Source organism: Felis catus, chromosome A1 (assembly GCF_018350175.1).
Source record: "Felis catus isolate Fca126 chromosome A1, F.catus_Fca126_mat1.0, whole genome shotgun sequence".
NCBI lineage: Eukaryota > Metazoa > Chordata > Mammalia > Carnivora > Felidae > Felis > Felis catus.
In genome coordinates this window covers 67508165-67530358 of record NC_058368.1, presented here as the reverse complement: position 1 = coordinate 67530358, position 22194 = coordinate 67508165, and the positions used below count along the sequence as shown (strand labels likewise).

The following is a 22194-nucleotide window of genomic DNA, read 5'->3' as shown; positions in this document are numbered from 1 at the left end:
CTTGGTAGGAGGGGATATGAGACAGGAAGCGGTGTTCACGAGCAGAATTTAGCAGTCACAGATGCGTGCGTTGCTAATAGCAGACCTTCAAAGTGCTTAAAGGAAAAATGGACAGTATTAAAGGGAAAGATAAGAAAGTTTGCAACCTTCACAACAGGTAATTAAAGATCTTGAAAACTCTCCTCTCTCAGCAATTGATGGGAAAACTAACAAACATTACACGCAACAACTGCAGATACACATTATTTTCAAGTTCACACAGAACAGTCAGCAAAAACAGACACCATACTGGACTAAAAGACAGGTCTACATAAATTTAAAAGGAAGGAAATCACATGAAGTATGTACAGTGACCACATAAAATTAATAAGATACCACCAAACATTTCAAAATTTAAAAAAAATCCAAATAATCCATGTGTCAAAAAAGAAGGGAATTAGAATACATTTCAAACCAAATGATAATGAAAACAAAATATGAGACGTACAGCTTTAAATGCTTATATTGAAGGGCGCCTGGGTGGCTCAGTCGGTTGGGCATCCAACTTTGGCTCAGGCCATGATCTCACAGTCCGTGAGTTTGAGCCCCACGTCAGGCTCTGTGCTGACAGCTCAGAGCCTGGAGCCTGCTTTGGATTCTGTGTCTCCCTCTCTTTCTGCTCCTCCCCTACTCATGCGCTGTCTCTCTCTCTGTCTCAAAAATAAATAAAAACATTAAAAATTTAAATGCTTATACTGAAGGAAAAAAGAGAGAGAGAGACCTAAAATCAGTTGGCAATTCAACCACAAAAAGCCAGAAAAGCACAAAGTAAACCCAAAATAAGTCAAAGGAAGGAAACAAAGAAGAAATCAATGAAATAAAGGAAAATCATAGAAAACATTAATAAATCCCTAAAGTTGTTGCCTTTAAAAGACCAATAAATTTGGCCAAACTCAAGCTATATTAAGAAGGAAAAAAAGAATTACAAAACTATCAGTATTAGAAGTTAAAGAGGGGCGCCTAGGTGGCTCAGTGGGTTAAGCATCCGACTTCTACTCAGGTCATGATCTCATGGTTTGTAAATTCAAGCCCCACGTCAGGCTCTGTGCTGACAGCTCAGAGCCTGGAGCCTGCTTCAGATTCTGTGTCTCCCTCTCTGCCCGCTTGCGCTCATGCACACTCTCTCAAAAATAAACATTAAAAAAAAGAGGACATACGATATGGTTCTATTAATATGAAGATCTAGAATCGGAAAAACTAAATGAGGAAAATCAGGACAAGGGCTGCCTGAGCAGTGGATTGGGACTGATTGGTAAGGGACAAGAAGAAAATGTAATGTTCTGCATCTTGATAGGAGTTTGCATTTGACACTCTCTTTAACCAAAATTTTAGTCAGGCTCCTCTGAGACCTCTTTCTAAGGGCCTGACCTTGGGTTTTCCTCTTGGTTGTTATAGAATCCAGTTTGAGCAAGAATCCTGCTAAGTCAGTTTACCTAACATCTCCCTGATTTTGGTATCTGACCAAATTTGAATTTGTATCTGATCAATTTTCTCATTCCCTACCCTGGCCTGCCATCAGCAAGAATCCAATTGAGTCCATCTAGCAAGAATCCCCCCTTTCCATGACGTTTCCTCTTGGTAATTTTCCATCCAGTGACCCCCACGATGCTCCTTGGTTATAAATCCCCACTTGTCCTTGTTGGTGTCAGAGTTGAACCCAGTCTCCCCCTCACTGCAGTAGTGGTCCCTACACCTATGGTGATTAGCCACTCCCCTTCACAAGAATAAAGCCTTCCTTAAGGTCTTTAACAAGTGTCACAAATAATTTTCTTTTTAATAGATGACATGGGTATCAGAACTCAGGATTGGTATCCCTAAGATTTGTGCATTTCATTGTATCTAAAACTATTCTCCCTCAATAAGGAATAAAAAGGAAAACAGTAAACAAATTCTAGTTAATGATATGCCAGTTGAAGTATTTGGGGAAAAGTAAACTAAAGTCTACATTGTTTTGAAATGCATCTAAAAAAGATGAACTGACAGAAAAATAGAGGGACAGGCAGATTAAATATGACAAAACATAATAAAATATTAACTTCAGAATCTAGATAGTGAGGACATGAGTGCTTACTGTAAAATTCTTTCTACTTCTTTCTGTATTTGAAATTTCTCATAATCGCATGTAAGGGGGAATGTTTCCCTGCTTTGAGACTGTCCTAATAAAGACAATGGAAATCATAAATTTTCTACCACCTTGTTTTCTACATATTCATTCTTAAGACAACGACCTTATCCAAGAACTCTTATAATATAGCCTCATCATGTAAGAAAACAGTGAGCTATTTCTGATATTATTAAAGTCAAACTCCATGCATGTAACTACTTCCTACAGTAGACTGCATTCCAACATTAGACTGAGGGCAAGCTCAACCATTACATTTTAGGCTGATTTAAATAGTGTAGAGGTTTAATTCTGTACACTGGGACTTCCTCTAGGAAGTCCATAACATGGACATAACATGGCCTGCACACTAACTGAAGCTATATATCAATGTGCTGTATACATAGGTGTTGAATTTTTCACTTGGAAAAGAGATAGTGTCAACAGTAAAATACAAAGAGAGAATTTCAGTTTGTCAGACTATGAAATTCTAAATCGTGCACTATAATTTCTCTATCAATAGTCAGGAGATCTCACCAACCGTATTTAAGCCCTGGAGTAGACAGACATAAATATAGGCCTTGTTCCATGTACTTAGTCTGTCTCTGTTGTAACATGATAAATACTTGGGTTTGTTTTTATTTCTCTTAAAGAAGTCACTTCAATATTTGAGGTCACACAAAAACCTATCAAATGTCTTTCTTCCCCCTATCCAAACTTCCCCTCTGTCCAGTCAGATGTGCCTGTCACCACTGGAAAAGCAAAGGACCCCATCATTCTCCTGCCCCTGGACTTCTGTTCCAGCTACATCTCCCACACCTGGTGTCTGTCCCAATTTTTTTCCTTAATATTTTTTCCAATACTTAAAGCTTTTGATCATTTGGAAATTAGCTTGTAATGTATCTTTTTCTGCGGCATAATGCTGCTGAACTACTGTAAATATTTCCATTTCTCCATCTCCTATTAAGCTCATGGATTCCTTGGTATTTCCTAGAGGAAGTCCCAGTGTTGCCAAGATACAAGTGGTACGATGTTTTGCCCAGTAATATATGATATGCAAATGTGCTAAATCTAAGCTGATTGGTAAATGTGCTAATCCCCACAGAGCAGGGAGCTTCGCAGTCTCCCCTGTAACCATGCATTTTTATTTTTCTCAGTAATCTCTATACCCAACATGGGGCTCAAACTCATGACCCTAAAAGCAAGAGTTGGAGGCTCTACCAAATGAGCCAGCCAGGTGCCCCTGAAACCATGCACTTTTAAAAAGAAAAGAAGGGGCTATGGCTAAGCAGTCTGCATGTAAATAAAAATGGAGGCCAGACTTACAGTTCATGAATTTATAACCAAAGGACTTAAGCAATCCACATATACAGCATCTTACACTAGTTGTCTTTGCAAAGGACTAAGCCATTTTCTAGGCTAACAACCTGCTTCCAACTCCTTAGGTGAAGCTAAGGGAGATGCACCTATTTCAAGACGTGGAAGTTTCAAAAATACCTGCTTTCAAGATTCTGACTACGTGGGCCCACAGTTATATGACTAGCATCATCAGAACAGATGACCCTTGAACAATGTCGGGATTAGGGCACTGACCCCCTACACAAAAGAAAATCTGCATATAGTTGTTGATTCCCCAAAAACTTAACTAATAGTAGCCAGTGCTGACCGGAAGCCTCACCCATAACATGAACAGTGGATTAACACAGATTTTGTATATATATTATACATTGTATTGTTACAATAAGGTAAGCTAAAGAACAAAATTTAAATCCTAGGAAAGAAAAAATACATTTACACTACTGTACTGTATTTATCAAAATAAATGTACATGTAAGTGAACCCATGCAGTTCAAACCCATGTTGTTCAAGGGTCAACTGTATACAAGCAGCTTCCAATTTACACAGCTAACTGTAGGTATGATCTTAAATACAACCAATCTCTTCCCCCTTCTCCCCATTTATTAGGAGCCAGGGAATCTGGCCAATGACCTCAAAAAAAAAGCAGCAGCCATGACAAATATGATCCACTCTCAGTCCTTCCTGACTCAGGATGAGCCCTGTAGCTCTATACCTGCCCCCAACACTGCCTAACATGTAAGTGGTGGCACAGGCACTTGCTTATATTATAAGGAATAGAAATCTATCCGTGTTTTATGTAAATATCCTAAAATTAGCCACTGTTCCTCAAATACTACTGTACTGGGGGGCATAAGAGCACTGAAGCAAGGAGATGGTATAAATCTTGAACACAGAATTTTTTTGTGGAAGATGGTGAGCCTAGAGAGTGTCATGAGATAGTGTCCCAGGATAAGCAAGAGGACACAAGAATCTGTACACAGGACATCAAAGACAAACTTTATCTATTTTACAATTTTGCCCAGGCCAGCTCTTTATCCAGAAAAAGTACTACTCGGCTCCTTTTCTTAGAATTTTGGATATCCATAGTAATACCAGAACACCTGTGTCAAATGGAGTTAATGCAGCAGTCACAGATTGGACCTAGAAGCTAGGCATCCCATACAACTGTTTATAGAGAGAAGTCAATGCAAGGTCCAAACAACTGTCCTGAGAATGAATATAATGGAAACAATGTACCAAAAAACATAGGAGGAGTGTTCTGGAGTCTGAGAGGTCTCTTGGAGTTGGGGCTTTCCTGGTCTTTGGAGTGAGGGTAACAAGATGACCTGGAACTGTGGCTTCTGCCAGTGATCCTCTCCCCGTCTGATGGTAGAGAAGGTGGAGAAACACCATGGGCAAGAACGAGGTCCCCAGTGTAGGAAAGTCTTTGGCTTGGGGTTACAGAATACTTGCCCTGGCACCTAGCCAGCACGCTGTGAGGAAGCCCAGGCCACATGCAGAAGGTACAGGCAGGTGCTCTAGCCACCAGCCCCAGCTAAGGCCTCTGCCAACAGCCAGCATCAACCTCCAGCCACGTGACTAGATAAGGCTTCAGATAACTCCAACCACTATCTTTGGAGTTTTCCAGCTGAGGCCACAAACTGTCCTGTCATTTCGTGTGGTTGCACAACAATGTGAATGTACTCGTACCTTAAAAACAGCTAAAGATGCTGGAGACAGCAGGAGTAAGAGAACCCTAGGCTTGCCTCATCCCACAAATACAACTACATAACTATGAAGTCATCCTCAATACCCCCAAAATCCATCTGAAGACAGGAAAAACAAACTCCACAACTAAGAGTGGAGAAGAGGCCACCTCAAAAGAGGCAGGAAGTGCAAAGACACTCTTTGGGAGACAAACAGACTGTGGCCACTGTGGTGGGGACAGTGCTGGAGTCATAGAGAAGGGCAAGAGACAGAGTACCACACAGAGGAGCACGCAGGGAAAATAAATCACCATAGCAATTGGCTAGGAAAGTGAGAGGACCCGAATTTTGCAGGTTCTTACAACCAGCGGGGCTTACAGCCTAGAATTTTAGGGTCAGCGTGATTGGCTCTGGGAGAACTTAGAGCACATTGTACTGCTCTTGGAGAAAAGGCTGGGCAAACAGCCTGCGGACATACAGCATGGAAACAGCAATTGGAAGAGCACCAGGGGCACACAGTGGGAGGTTAGCTGCTCATTTCAGAGTGTGTCCCCGAGAAGCAGCATTCAAACATAGGCCCCCTCTGGGAACAAAGGAACCGGTCAGCACCATTTCCCTGCCCTGCCCCTGAGCATAAGCACAGAGCCCGGACGCTCACTACCTAACTTGCTTACACCAAGCTCCCCTTCCCCCCACGCACCAGAAGAACTGCCCTTCCCAGTCAGGCCCACTTCAGTCCCAGTGTGACTGGCACCCTCCCCCAGACCAGCCCAAACCCCTTCTGACACCTCATCTCCCCATCCAGGAGCTTTCCAAGGCCTCCGTTCCAGCGGCAGCGACAACACGTCACATTTCTCAAGCCGACCAGAGCACAACTAGTTAGAACTCACCACTTTCAGGCCAGGGATCAAGCAATGTCCACAACAAGCAAAGAAAGGCTCTGGAGATGACCAGCCTGAAGGATAAAGCAGCAGGGGCACAAGAGCAGGGCACACGCAGTACACACTGGAGACGCTCCTGGAAGAGCCAGGCCTTGGGGAACAGGGGACACTACAGAGCACTACAGGACCTCTTCTTCATAAAGCCATCACCCTCAAGAACAGGAGATAGTTGCCTTTCCTAGCACACAGAAGTAGGCACAGAGACTTAGACACAATGACAAGATAGAAGAATTAGTCCCAAATGAAAGAATAGGACAAGGCCATTGCCAGAGATCTAAAGCAAAACGGATATAAGTAACATGCCTGGTGGAGGGAGACTTTAAGGATAATCACTGGACTTGGGAAAAGAGAACATGAGTGAAACAACAGAGATAAAGAATAACATAGCAGAGATAAAGGGCTCAATAAATTAAATGAGAAACACACTTGATGAACAGCAGGCTGGAAGAAGCAGAGGAATGAATTAATGACCTAGAAGACAAGAACGGAAAGCGATCTAGTTGAACACAAAAGGGAGTAAAAAGGATTATGCAAAATGAGAATAGACCTAGGGAACTCATGACTCCATCAAATGTAGTAACACAAACATAATAACATTCAGGGGTACCGGGGTGGCTCAGTTGGTTAAGCGTCCGACTCTGGATTTTGGCTCAAGTCATGACTTCGGTTTGTGAGATCGACCCCACATCAGGCTCTGTGCTGACAACTCAGAGCCTAGAGTCTGCTTCAGATGCTGTCTCCATCTCTCTCTGCCCCTCCCCCACTTGTGTTCTGTCTCTGTGTCTCTCAAAAATAAACAAACATTGGGGCTCCTCGGTGGCTCAGTCGGTTAAGCATCTGACTTTGGCTCAGGTCATGATTTCACAGTTCGTGGGTTCAAGCCCAGTGTCAGGCTCTACACTGACAGCTCAGAGTCTGAAGCCTGCTTCGGATTCTGTGTCTCCCTCTCTCTCTCTGCCCCTCCCCCACTCATGCTCTGTCTCTCTCAAAAATAAACATTTAAAAAAATTTTAAACATTAAAATATTAAAAAATAAATAAAAAGCTGCTGCACAGCAAAAGGAAACAATCAACAAAACTAAAAGGCAACCTACAAAGTTGGAGATGATATCTGTAAATGACATATCTAATAGAGGGTTTATAAAGAACTTGTAAAACTCAACACCCAAAAAACAAATAATCCAATTTAAAAATGGACAAGGGGCCAGGATGGCAGAGCAGCATGGAAGGTTTTCTCTTGCCTCTCTTGTCCCTGAAATGCAGCTAAGATCGACACCAAAACATCTTGTACACCTAGAACACTGAATTGAGGATTAACACAGCAATCTGCACAATGTGAACCACAGAACTCAGCAAGTACGTAGTGCAGAGAGGTTAACTGGGGGAGGGAGAAGCCATGGAGGGTAAGGAGCTATTTTTATTTGTGTCGAGAGGACGGAGACAGGGAGGAGAGTACAGGAAAAGCACTTCCCCTGAGAGCAGCTGGGGAGAAAGAGAAAAAGTGGAAATACCCGCAAGTGACTGAACAAGAAAGGGAGAAAGGAGAAAGAAGAGGGTTTAAATAACATTGACTCTATAGGGAGTGCAGAGTCTGAAACCCTGCAGCTCAATATCTGGCAGAGCTCTGGTGGGAAGGATGAATCCCCAGGAGAGAGAATGAGGTCTGAGAGGTCCTTGGGCCACAGGGGGAGAGGTGGTTCCCCTGCTGGGAGGACACTGGGTAGAGGCTGTGCAGCCTCACCACAGGCAAAGGTCCCAGCAGACCCTGGACAACAGCCACGTTCACTGGTGTTGGAAGAAGGACATTAAGGCTGAAACCTGGTGCCAGATGCGTGTTGTGATTTACCATAATCCCTGAAACCCTGCTGCTACACAATCACGTGAACTTCTTCTGGGGTTTTTCTGGGGTGAGCCAAAACCCAGTTGCAGTCTTGGGGTATCTGCAGCAGCGCAGTCGCCCCAACGTTCCTGGGGGTGGACTGGCACCCAGTCATTGCTCAGTAAGACCCCCCCCCAGAGGGTCTGAGCAGGTCAACACTGCAGGGCCCTCAGAAGTGAGGGGTTTGGAAACAGCCCCGTTTGAGATAAAACTCGGAAGGGACATGCCACCTGGCAGGCTGATGGGTTCGTCACGTACAGTGTAGAAGAGGGGAGTGAACAGAAGCCACAGAAAAAGGAGGGGTGCTAGACTGCGGGTTGACGAGAGCAGAGTTCTGATGCTAGAGACTGGGTAGCTGGGTGAAGCCATTTTCACCCCTCCTGCACATGCGCATACATGCCTACACGCGCCACAACAATCCACCCCAGTAATTAAGCAGCACCATCTAGTGGAAAACAAGGTGTTACACCAAGCCCTGTCCAACTGGGCTAACTGCTCTAGAGGAACACAAGTCTCTCCACCTGCTTAGTTTATGGACTCTAAAGTGCTTCGTAGTTTGACTTCTAGAGGAAACTGGATATAATTTCAATTGTATTTCATTCTGTTCACTGGTCCATGTATTCAGTTTATTTTCCCTTTTTCTTTTCTTATTCTTGAATACAGAAAGATAAATCTATTTTTATTTTGTTTTATAAAAAATATTTAATTTTTCTACTGTATTTATTTTTGTAAATTTTTTAAATTCTACTTTATTTTCATCATTTCATTCTATTTTATTGTATTCATTTTTTATATTTTCAAATGTTTTCCTTTTTTTTTCTTCTTTCCCTTTTTTCTCTATTCTATCAACGTTCTTAAAACAACCAGATGAAAACACACCTAGGATCTAGCATCCTTTATTTGATTTTTTTGTGTGTTGTTTTCAATTTTTTAATTTTAATTTTGCTTTTTACTTTACTAATTATTTTCCTTCCTTCAAAACGACAACACAAAGGAATTCACCCCAAAAGAAAGAACAGGAAGAAATGACAGCCAGGGACTTAACACAGATACAAGCACGATGTCTGAACCAGAATTTAGAATCACGATAATAAAAATACTAGCTGGGGTGGAAACAAGCATAGAATTCCTTTTTTCAGAAATAAAAGAGTAAAATCCAGTCAGGTCAAAATTTAAAAATGCCATAACTGAGATACAATCTCAAATAGGTGCCACAGCAGCAAAGATGGATGAAGCAGAGCAGGAATTCAGCAATACAGAGGACAAAGTTATGGACAAACTGATAAAGCAGAAGACAAGAGAGACACTAAGGCAAAACCACACGATTTAAGAATTAGAAAACTCAGTGACTCATTAAAAAGGAATAACATCCGAATCATAGGGGTCCCATAAGATGAAGAGAGAGAAAAAGGGGTAGAAGGTTTATGTGAGCAAATCATAGTGGAAAACTTTCCTAACCAAGGAACGACACAGACATCAAAATCCAGGAAGCACAGAAAACTCCCATTAGACTCAACAAAAACTGACCATCAGCAAGGACTATCATAGTCAAATTCACAAAATATTCAGGCAAGGAAAGAATCATGAAAGCAGCAAGGGAAAAAAAGCCCTTAACCTATAAGGGAAGACAGATCAGGTTTGCAGCAGACCCATCCACAGAAACATGGCAAGCTAGAAAGGAGAGGCAGGATATATTCAATGTGCTGAATTAGAAAAATATGAAGCCAAGAATTCCTTATCCAACAAAGTTGTCACTCAAAATAGAAGGAAAGATAAAAAGTTTCCCAGACAAACAAAAACTAGTGGAGTTCATGACCACTAAACCAGCCCTGAAATTTTAAGGTGGACTCTGAGAAAAGATGAAAAAAACAGAAAAACAAAAACAAAAAAGTCCAAAAGCAATAAAGACTAGAAAGGACCAGAGAACACAACCAGAAACTCCAACTCTACAGGCAACATTATGGCAATAAATTTGTATCTTTAAGTACTCACTCTAAATGTCAATGGACTAAATGCCCCAATCAAAAGACACAGGGTAACAGAATGGATAAGAAAATAAGATCCATCTATATGCTGTTTACAAGAGACCCATTTTACACCTAAGGACACCCTCAGATTGAACATAAGGGGATGGAGAACCATATCATACTAAAAGTCACCAAAAGAAAGCCAGAGTATCCATACTTACATCAAACAACTAGATTTTTTAAAATAAAGACTGTAATAAGAGATGAAGAAGGGAAATGTATCATAATTAAGGGGTCTATCCACCAAGAAGACTTAACAATTGTAAACATTTATGCTCCAAACGTGAAGCACCCAAATACATAAATCAATTAATAACAAACATACAGAAACTCATGGATAGTAATACCACAATAGTAGGGAACTTCAACACCCCACTTACAACAATGGACAGATCATGTAACAGAAAATCAACAAGGAAACAATGGCTTTGAACGACACACTGGACCAGATGGATATTCAGAACATTTCATCCTAAAGCGGAATACACGCTCTTCTAGAGTACACATGGGACATTCTCCAGAGCCGATCACATACTGGGACACAAATCAGCCCTCAAGAAGTACAAAAAGATTGAGATCATACCATGCATATTTTCAGACCACAACACTATGAAACTCGAAATCAACCACAGGAAAAAATTTGGAAAGACAATAAATACTTGGAGACTAAAGAACATCCTACTAAAGAATAAATGGGCTAACCAAGAAGTAAAAGAGGAAATTAAAAAGTACATGGAAGCCAATGAAAATGGTAACACCACAGTCCAAAACCTCTGGAATGCAGCAAAAGTGGTCATATGAGGGAAGTATATAGCAATCCAGGCCTTCCTAAAGAAGGAAGAAAGGTCTCAGATACACAACCTAACCTTTCACGTTAAAGAGTTGGAAAAAGAACAGCAAAAAAAAAAAAAAAAAAAAGAACAAAAACAACAACAAAAAGAACAGATCAATGAAACCAGGAGGTGGTTCTTTGAAATAATTAACAAAATTTATAAACTCCTAGCCAGTTTGATCAAAAAGAAAAGGGAAAGGACCCAAATAAATAAAATCAAGAATGAAAGAGGAGAGATCACAACCAACACTGTGGAAATACAAACAAAAATAAGAGAATATTACCAGCAATTATATGCCAATAAATTGGGCAAGCTGGAAGAAATGGACAAATTCCCAGAAACATATAAACTACCAAAACTGAAAGAAATAGAAAATTTGAACAGACCCCTAACCAGTAATCAAAAATCTCCCAAAAAACAAGAGTCCAGGGCTGGATGGCTTTCTAGGGGAATTCTACCAAACATTTAAAGAGGAGTTAATATCTATTCTTTTGAAGCTGTTCCAAAAATAGAAATGGAAGGAAAACTTCCAAACTCATTCTATGAAGCCAGCATTACCGTGATTCCAAACCAGACAAGGACCCCACTGAAAAGAACTACAGACCAATTTCCCTAACGAACATGGATGCAAAATTCCTCAACAAGATACTAACCAACTGGATCCAACAATACATTAAAAGAATTATTCACCACAACCAAGTGGGATTTATACCTGGGATATAGGGTTGGTTCAATATCTGCAACTCAATCAGTGTGATACATCACATCAATAAAAGAAAAAAGAACCACATGAACCTCTCAATAGAGTCAGAGAAAGCATTTAACAAAATACAGCATCCTTTCTTGATTAAAGATTGATTAAAGAAAAAAAAAAACCCTCAAGAAAGTAGGGATAGAAGGATCATATCTCAAGATCATAAAAGCCATATATGAAAGACCAACTGCTAATATCATCCTCAATGGGGAAGCTTTCCTCCTAAGGCCGGGAACACAACAGGGATGCCCACTCTCACCACTGTTACTCAACACAGTATTGGAAGCCCTAGTCTCATAAGTCAGACAACACAAAGGAAAAAATGGCATCCAAATCAGCAAGGAGAGGGTCAAACTTTCAGTCTTTGCAGACACCATGATACTCTATATGGAAAAGCCTAAAGATTCCACCAAAAAACTGCTAGAACTGATCCATGAATTCAGCAAAGTCTCAGGATATAAAATCAATGCACAGAAATCAGCTGCATTCCTATACAGCAACAATGTAGCAACAGAAACAGAAATCAAGCAATTGATCCCATTTACAACTGCACCAAAAACCATAACCTAGGAATAAACCTAACCAAACAGGTAAAAATCCATACACTGACAACTATAGAAAGCTTATGAAAGAAACTGAAGAAGACACACACACACAAAAAGGAAAAATATTCCATGCTCATGGATTGGAAGAACAAATATTATTGTTAAAATATCAATACTACGCAAAGCAATCTACATATTCAATGAAATCCCTATCAAAATAACACCAGCATTCTTCACAGAGCTAGAACAAACAATCCTAAAACTTGTATGGAACCAGAAAAGATCCCAAATAGCCAAAGCAAACCTGAAAAAGAAAACCAAAGCTGGATGCATCACAATCCCAGACTTCAAGATGTATTACAAAGCTGTAATCATCAAGACAGTATGGTACTGGCACAAAAACAGACACTCAGATCAATGGAACAGAATAGAGAATCCAGAAATGGACCCACAAATGTATGGCCAACCAATCCTTGACAAAGTGGAAAAGAATATCCAATGGATTAAAGACAGTCTCTTCAGCAAGTGGTGCTGGGAAAACTGCACAGCGACATGCAGAAAAATGAACCTGGACCACTTTCTTACACCATACATAAAAATAAACTCAAAATGGATGAAAGACTTCAATGTAATACAGGAAGCCATCAAAACCCTCGAGGAGAAAGCAGGCAAAAACCTCTTTGATCTTGGCCGCAGCAACTTCTTACTCAACACATCACCGGAGGCAAGAGAAACAAAAGCAAAAATGAACTATTGGGACCTCATCAAAATAAAAAGCTTCTGCACAGCAAAGGAAACATTCAGCAAAACTGAAGGCAACCAACAGAATGGGAGAAGATATACATAAATGACATATCAGATAAAGGGTTAGTATTCGAAATCTATAAATAACTTTTCAAACTCAACATCCAAAAAACATAATCCAGTGAAGAAATGGGCAAAAGACATGAATAGACACTTTTCCAAAGAAGACATCCAGATGGCTAACAGATACATGAAAAGATGCTCAACATCACTCATCATCAGGGAAAAACAAATCAAAACCACACTGAAATACCACCTCACACCTGTCAGAATGGCTAACATTAACAACTCAAGCAACAACAGATGTTGGCGAGGATGCAGAAAAAGATGATCTCTTTTGCACTGCTGATGGAAATACAAAGTGGTGCAGCCACTCTGGAAAACACTATGGAGGTTCCTCAAAAAATCAAAAATAGAACTACCCTACAACCCAGCAATTGCACTGCTAGGTATTTATCCAAGGGATACAGGTATGCTGTTTCAAAGGGGCATATGCACCCACCCCAATGTTTATAGCAGCACTGTTAATAATAGCCAAAGTATGGAAAGAGCCCAAACGTCCATTGACGGATGAATGGATAAAGAAGATGTGGTGTATATATACAATAGAGTACTATTCAGCAATCAAAAAGAAAATCTTGCCATTTTCAACTATGTGGATGGAACTAGAGGGTATTATGCTAAGAGAAATTAGTCAGAGAAAGACAAATATCATATGACATCACTCATATGAGGACTTTAAGATACAAAACAGATGAACATAAGGGAAGGGAAGCAAAAACAATATAAAAACAAAGAGGCAGACAAAGGATAATAGATTCTTATATACAGAGAACAAACTGAGGGTGCTGGAGGGATTGTGGGTGGGGGAATGGGCTAAAAGGGTAAGGGGCATTAAGGAAGACCCTTCATGGGATGAGCAGAGGGTGTTATACATAGAGGATGAATCACTGGAATCTACTCCTGAAATCATTATTGCACTATATGCTAACTAACTTGGATGTAAATTTGAATAATTTTTTAAAAAAGAATAAGGGACACATGTGCAAACAACTAATTGTGAAGCTTGGCTCTTTCGCTACCGTTGATGGTTCTTCATTTGCTCAAGAATAAAATCAATGGCATGTTATTGAGCATATTTTCACACCGTATGCAGATGCTTGTAGAACATAAAGAATGAGTTTCCAGGACTGAATGAAGCCAGATTGGAGTAGGAATCCTTCTCCATGGCACCATATGTGGACATGCTGGTTGGGTTACCGTCTGAATGCAGTCACCAGTGAGCTCTGTCCATCATTTCCATCTAACAGAGCCCCCAGCACTTGCCACCATCCTGACTCATTACAGTGAATCTGTATTCTAAAAGTTGACAGAAGTCAAATCTCAGGAAATAAACCGACCAGGTATTAAACTTAACCTAGAACCTAAGCTTTTCACCAAGTTGCATATAGACACCTCATGAAAGATATCAAAAGATGTCATTACTCCCATCAATATGAAACCATTATCAGTAATTTTTAAAGATACAGCTTCATGTTTATTATTTTAAGTTTTGTGACAAATATATGTTTTAATTAATTGAAAAAAAATCTGTTGAATGCACAAAAAAAGAATATTATCTCTTATTTTTAAAGTTTATGGAATTTTTCTTTGAGTGTTAATTTAGGATTAATTTTAACAAATGTCCAGAGGGATTATGAAAAGAGTTAGTCTCTACTTGCATACTATAGAATTCAAAATTTACAGTCCTGGTATACTTCTCAAATCCTCTACATAGTGTTGTTTATTTTTTGACCACTTGGTTTTCCACGAAAAATTGATGCTAAAAATTTCTATATGTTATGTTATGTTTCTTTTCACCTACATTTATTTTATCATATTATTTGATGCATTAAAACTCATAATTAACATTTAAAAAAAAATTAAAATGGGCAGAAGACATGAACAGACATTTCTCCAAAGAAGACATACAGATGGCCAATGGACACATGAAAAGATGCTCATCATCACTTATCATCAGAAAAATGCAAATCAAAACTATAATGAGATACCACCTCACACCCGTCAGAATAGCCAAAATCAACAACACAAGACAGAACAGATGTTGGCGAGGACACGGAGAAAGGGGAACCTTCTTGCACTGTTGGTGGGAATGCAAACTGGTACACCCATTCTGGAGAACAGTATGGAAGTTCCTCAGAAAGTTAAAAATAGAACTACCCTATGACCCAGTAATCGTACTACTGGGTATTTACCCAAAGAATACAAAAACACTAATTCAAAGGGACACATGCATTCCTATATTTATAGCAGCGTTATTTACAATAGCCAGGATATGGTAGTAGTCCAAGTGTGTGTCAATAGATGAATGGGTAAAGATGTGGTATATATCTACAACAGAATATTATTCATCCATAATAAAGGATGAAATACTGCCATTTGCAATGGCATGGATAGAGCTAGAGCATAATGCTAAGTGAACTAAGTCAGCCAGAGAAAGACAAATACCATATGATCTTAGTCACATGTGGAATATAAGAAACACACACACACACACACACACACACACACACACACAAAATGAGCAAAGGGAAAAAAGGAAATGAGACAAATCCAGAAATAGACTTTTTTTTTTTTTTTAAGTAATCTCTATACCCAACATGGGGCTCAAATTCATGATCCTGATATTAGGAGTCATGCTCTACCAACTGAACCAGCCAGGTGCCCCTCAGACTCTTAACTATAGAGAACAAAGTGATGGTCACCAGAGGGAAGTGGGTGAGGGATGGGTGAAATAGGTGATGGGATTAAGCAGTGCACTTGTGGTGATGAGCACCAGTCATAAAATTTAAAAAAAAATGGCTAAGATGGCAAATTTTGTTATGTTAATTTTCCTACAAGTAAAAACAAAAAATAAAATAAATGACACAGACTCAAATATAGGACTAATTCTAAATCCCGTACTCCTTCCACTATGAACTTATTGATAAACTACCTACCTTCATTCATTCAGCAAACATGAGTGCCTGCTATGTGCCAGGCACAAGTAGCCGAGATGGATCAGTTAATGAAAGAAAGACACAGGTTGTCATGTAGCTTAAGTTCTAGCCAGTTTAACTCCTTATCTCATAAGGATGGCACTTGAATCATCCCTATATTCAAAGGAACTTCGCTAACTGTTTAGTATCGCTTCAATGTCAGTTTGTTCCTCTGAAAAGCTATGAAAAGAATTACTCAGGGCGCCCGGATGACACACTCAATTGAGTTTCCAACTTGGACTCAGGTTGTGATCTCATGGTTGGTGAGTTCGAGCCCTGCATTGGGCTTGCTGCTGTCAGCCTGTCAGCATGGAGCCTGCTTTGGATCCTCTGTCCTCCTCTCTCTCTGCCCTTCCCCTGCTCACACTCAGTCTCTCAAAAAATAAATAAAAAACATTAAAAAAAAATTTTTTTAATTACTCGTCTATCTGAAGAGCCTCCTTCATTTTTCATGATCTCAGAGGCATCCTCAAACAACAATCTTACTTACTTTCTCATGAGTGGAATCCCCTAATATCTTTCCTGATAACTCTGCCAGAATCTCCAAATTAATAAGTCTCCATGTTCCATTATTCACTAACCTAAAACTTTGTTTTTCTCTATTCACTACATTCCTACCATCATTTTTAATTGCTTATTTAAATAAAGGCTAAGACAGTAAACAGAATATGGAAAGCCCTCATATTTTAACTCAGGATTTCAAAATATTATTTAGCCTAGGTAAGTAAGATTACTTACTCATCTCATCATTTACTAAACCTTCAATTCAATAAGTAATAGCCTTCAGTTGTAGTTATACAGGTGTCCTCGGCACCTCCCCCCAAATTGAGAGGCCTAGGAATCCATTCTCAGTCTCTCCATGAGGTTGCTTAATTGCCGTATTTGTGACTCAAACAGCCATTTTACTTGAAAACCTTAATTCAGAAAGATTCCCAGTGTATAATCCAAACCCACCAACAAAGACAAAGAATAAATTCCTATTTATTTTTTTAATGTCTGTTTATTTTTGAGAGAGAGAGAGAGAGAGAAAGCAGGGGAGAAGCAGAAAGAGAGGGAGACACAGAATCGGGAGCAGGCTCCAGGCTCTGAGCTGTAAGCACAGAGCCCAATGCAGGGCTCAAAACCATGAGATCATGATGTGAGCCGAAGTTAGACGCTTAAGTTACTGAGCCACCCAGGCACCCCAATAGACTCCTATTTAAAAGCAATTTTAAAAGAAAAAACAGACTCTGAAGACAGATCTATTCTATTAAATTAGTATGAAGCATCTTTTTAAGAATTAAGCTGTCAAGTTTCCCTAAAAAGCAAGTCAGTTTAGCTTTCAAGTTACAAAAGCATCTTCAAATTATATTTAGTAGCCTACAAGATATAACCATTTTTTTAACAGCGCTTTTCATATTCTTCTGTGGCTTCTCTAATTTCACAATTAGAGCTGAGGGTTTAAATACAAATGACAAAAGTCCCTTTGATGAAGGTTCCAAACACTAACGGGAATGCAGAATCCTACAGTATGACCAATCTCACTGAGAAGACACAGTAGCTCAAAAGTGAAAAGAACAAGGATGCTAATAGGATCTTCTTGAAGATCATTTGGATTATGTACATTCCAAGCCCCAACCAAACCTCAAGGACTATACTATAAAATGTCCCACAAATAGCAGTAACTAGAATTGTCAGCACTCATAGGAAACCACTTAGGAGCAAGATTCTTTTCAAATTGTGAAAAGCAGAAAACAAATGATCAGTTTGTCTTAAAAGAAAATGAGTGCCACAAACCTATGTAATCTATCATTGTTACAGATACATTCTCAGTATGTTTAAAGTATTACCCAGGATTACCGCTTACCATATCATAATTACTTTAACATGACATTAAATGTAATACATATTAATAGTTGCATGCTTTTTTATTAAGTAAATATTCAGCACTTAATTGGGGGGGGGAGGGGGGGAAGAATACCACAACCCAAGTTTCACCAGAAAAATACTCTTAACCATTCTCAATTTAAAATGCTTTACCTGATTGAAATGAAAATTTTGCAATAAGGGCTATAAGGCTCACTTCTTTTAAAAACCATCTTATTTAAATGTTCATAGCATACGTTCACATAAAAAAAGCCACAAAACAATAAATATGAAAGGATTCCTTTTTTTAATGTATATGACCATATACTTTAGTTATCTTCTGAAAATAGGACACTGCCCTTATTCAAGGTCCTTACAACATCTAACAGGAAACTCTGTTACTTCAACTTGAACAAAGAAGGATAAGCAACTACCCTAATGTTACTAAACAGCTTTTGGTCACAGAAAATCATTTTAGGGGCGTCTGGGTGGCTCAGTCGGTTAAGCCACCGACTCCAGATTTCTGCTGAGGTCACAGTCTCACAGCTTATGGCACTAGCCCCCATCGGGCTCTGCGCTGACAGCACGGAGTCTGCTTGGAATTCTCTCTCTTTCTCTCTCTCTGCTCGTCCCCCACTCGTGTTCTCTCTCTCTCTCTCAGAATAAACTTAAAAAAAAAAAAAACTTAAAAAAAGATCATTTATATGTAGGACATATATGACATATATATGTATGTTGTAGGTATAATATGTATACTGTACACATGCATAGTATATACATACATACACGCACATATATATGCATAAAACATAGACTAATATATATGCACAGAAAAAGTATGAAAGATATAAATCCCAAATGAACAGCATCTATCTCTGGATGATACGAAATCTATCATTTAAATTTTTATTTTGCTATTTATCTATTCTAACTTGTCTACAACAAAAAAAAGGCTAAAATGTTTATTTTTATATCCCCCTGAACTGGTTTCAACAGCAGAAATCTTTCCTCATATGGTGTACTAGTTCCACTAAGGAAGACTAATTTTCAAACTCAATGCCATCTTCCTAAAGTCATCAACACTTCCAGCTACTCTGGTAAACTTGTTCTAAACAAAAGGATGTTAAACATGTGCTAATTTCATATACATCAACGTTTAGATACTGCAAATCAAATTCCTTGAAGACTAACCTTCATCATACATTTCTTCTATTAAATAGGCCTCTGCTCGATCTTTCAGGGCATTCACATTGTCAGGCTCCGTCTGTAAAACTTCAGAACACACTCGAATAGCTTCAACAGGCTTCTCATCCTATAAGTAAATGTGAGAAAAGGATTTATGGCTGTTTTGCCATATATTAAGTTTTCACACTTCTGCGAATGAATCAACTGTTACCTTAGAAAAGCAGTGGCAAATTCTTTCTTTTGAGCGAATCGTATATTCAGCAACACTCGGCTCTGTTTTCATGACAGACTCATATTTGCTGGTCGCATCTGTGTATCTATTAATGAGCAAATCATGATGAGTAACAATGAAATTCTATCTCAGGGGTTAAAGAAAGAGCCCTCTACTCTTCACTAATCGTTGCTTAATCAATTCACCTAAATGAGTACGTGCCTTCAAACACGACTTTTACCTTACTATCAGTCAAAAGTTGGGAGATAAAACACATGACCACAGAAAATGTCTATGTACAAACCAAAGCATACCTGTGAATACCAATCAAACAAAATGATGAATTTCTTTACAGAATAATGCTCATGATTTTGAAACGGAGTAAAACATCTTCTTAAAGTCTGACTTACACATGGCATTTTTCAGCAAAATAGAGATCAGGTTTATTTCTTGGTCCCTACACACCTTCATGAAATAACAAAGCCCATTATCTACATGTCATTTTATACAATGAATGTCAATATTCACAACTAAGTACAATGTGGTTCCCTGCAAAAAGAACCTGCTTAAATTCCCAACTTACTAGCTTTCTGAGAACAATAAAAGCTATTTCAGCCTTTTTTTAAAAACTAGTGAAAAATATTAGCCATGTTATACACGAAGTTACTTTCCTCAGTAACGGCACACTAAACAATATATTTATATGCCACTGTGGCACATTTTTCCCAAAATGCATTACAATCCTCACATTTAAATGCTGATGTATTAAAACACAGATTTCAGCAGAACACTTAAAACAGAAGTTATTGATGTCAAAATCCTAGCTGGGATAGTGTTGTATAGTTTTCCAAGATAGTACAATAGTTGTAGGAAGCCGTACAGAGCATGCAAAACCTTGCTTTCCTTTTTACAACTACATTTGAAATGATGATTAGATCAAAACAAAAAGTTCAGTTCGAAAGTACTGAACTTCACTTGAAAAAAAAAGGTAGCTTCTGGGAAAGTGGAGTGAATGTACTTTCCCCAGTTCCGCCAACTAGGTACAATTAAGTACCCCTACACATTACGTATTTGTCAACATATGAAAAAACTCAGCAAGGGGAGAGAAGGAGGCAGACCAGCCCAGGACATGCGGCCTGAGGGGGAAACACAATATGGGAAAGCTTCCCGGGTTTTTTTGTTTGCTTCATATACTGCAGACTTGGAGCTGAAGAGACCAGCAACCCAGAAATGCCAATGGGTGCAGACAAAAAATCCAAAACCCAGCAAGAGCCTACTCTCTCAAGCCACAGGACCTGGAAAGGGCAGCCTGGCAAGACAGAAAATTTATGACAATAACAGCTCCACTCCAGCCAAACGCCACAGAAGAAAAAATAAGGCTCCCTCCCAATGCCAACAGGTCAAGTGGAGAGGCTATGACGAGGTGTGCCCACACCCCCACCATGGTGGTGTCAGAGAAGGCCAAGTGGGAAGCTAGGACTTTCATCCATGGCTGGAAGTAAATATCCCCCAACCTCCACCTGCTCCAAGCAGTAGTGAGAAACCCCACACCTCAGCTATCAACAAATGCCAACGGGGAAAACTTCTACCTCCCCGACAGCAACAAAGTGATACCCGCCCCTGCTTTGCTGGAACAATGTCTGAAAAAGCCAGGCAAAACAGATTTAAATTAAAAAACAGTCTTATAAAATGAAAGTGTCCAGGTTTCAATCAGAAACCACTCATCATACCAACAGACAGTAAGATCTCAAACTGAACGAGAAAAGACAATAAATTCCAAAACCAATTATCTGACAAAGATCTTAAAGTAGCCTTGGCAATAGCAGCAGTGACAAACATGCTTAAAGAAACGAAAGCAACAGACGGCCTTGGCAAAGAAACAGAAGAGATACAAGAATAACGTTTGGTTATCAGAACCGAAAACTAGAAAAACCCAAATAAAAAGTTCACTGAACGTGCTCAACAGTAGAATGGAGGGGACAGAGAAAAGAATCAGTGAATTGGAATGATAAAAAAAATTATGAAATCTGATCAGAAAGAAAAGGAATGGAGAAAAATGAACAGAGCCTCAGGGACCTGTGGGGCTGAAACAAAAGAGCTAACATTTATGTCAATCAGAATCTAAGACAAAAACTAGAGATACAGGGTAAAGCTAAAAAAATATTTCAAGACATAAAGGCTAAGGGGCACCTGGGTGGCTCAGTCAGTTAAGTATCAAACTCTTGATTTCAGCTCAGGTCGTGAGCTCATGGTTCATGGGTTCGAGCCCCACATCCAGCTCTGCGCTAAAGACAGCTCGGAGCCCGGAGCCTGCTTCAGATCCTGTGTCTCCCTCTCTCTCTCTCTGCCCTTCTCCCGCTTGCACGCGGTCTCTCTCTCAAAAATAAATAAATATTTAAAATATAAGCAATCTTTAAAAAGAAGTAATGGCTGAAACTTCCCAAGTTTGACAAGACACAAACCTACATATTCTAGAAGCTAAATAAATTCCAGATAGGATAAAAACAAAGAAATCCACACCAAGATACACCATAATTAAACTTCTGAATACTAAAAACAAAGAAAACAAATTTTAAAAGCAGTCAGAGGAAAATATGTCATTTTAGGGAAAAACAATCGGAATGACCATGGCTTTCTCATCAGGAACCATGAAGGCCACAAAGAAGTGGTACAATATTTTTCAGGTGCTCTAACAAAAGGACTTAACTGAGAATCTTATACCACAAGAAAGTCTCTATATACTCTGTATACATCTCTATCACTCTAGATCCCACATTATCTTTTAGCAATCAGTTTATATGTCCGTCTCCCACACTAATCTTTAAGCTTCTTAACACCAAAAACCATGTCATATTCATCTCTGCACCCCTTAGTACATTGTCAGTGCCTGACACAGGAGATACTCAATAAATATTTGGTGAAATATAAATAAATCTGCTGGTAAGAATA

At 39.3% G+C, this 22194-nt stretch overlaps 1 protein-coding gene across 1 annotated transcript in view; it reads right to left on the bottom strand.

Annotated features, from left to right (window-relative positions):
* Window positions 1–22194, bottom strand: part of DNAJC3 (DnaJ heat shock protein family (Hsp40) member C3) — a 90638-nt gene that overhangs the window by 12566 nt on the left and 55878 nt on the right. Inside the window, exons 8-9 of the mRNA XM_023252703.2 lie at window positions 19246–19351; window positions 19041–19161 (exon numbers count right to left, since the gene is read on the bottom strand). Coding sequence (XP_023108471.1) covers window positions 19041–19161; window positions 19246–19351 — 227 coding nt within the window. The remainder of the gene's footprint in view (window positions 1–19040; window positions 19162–19245; window positions 19352–22194) is intronic.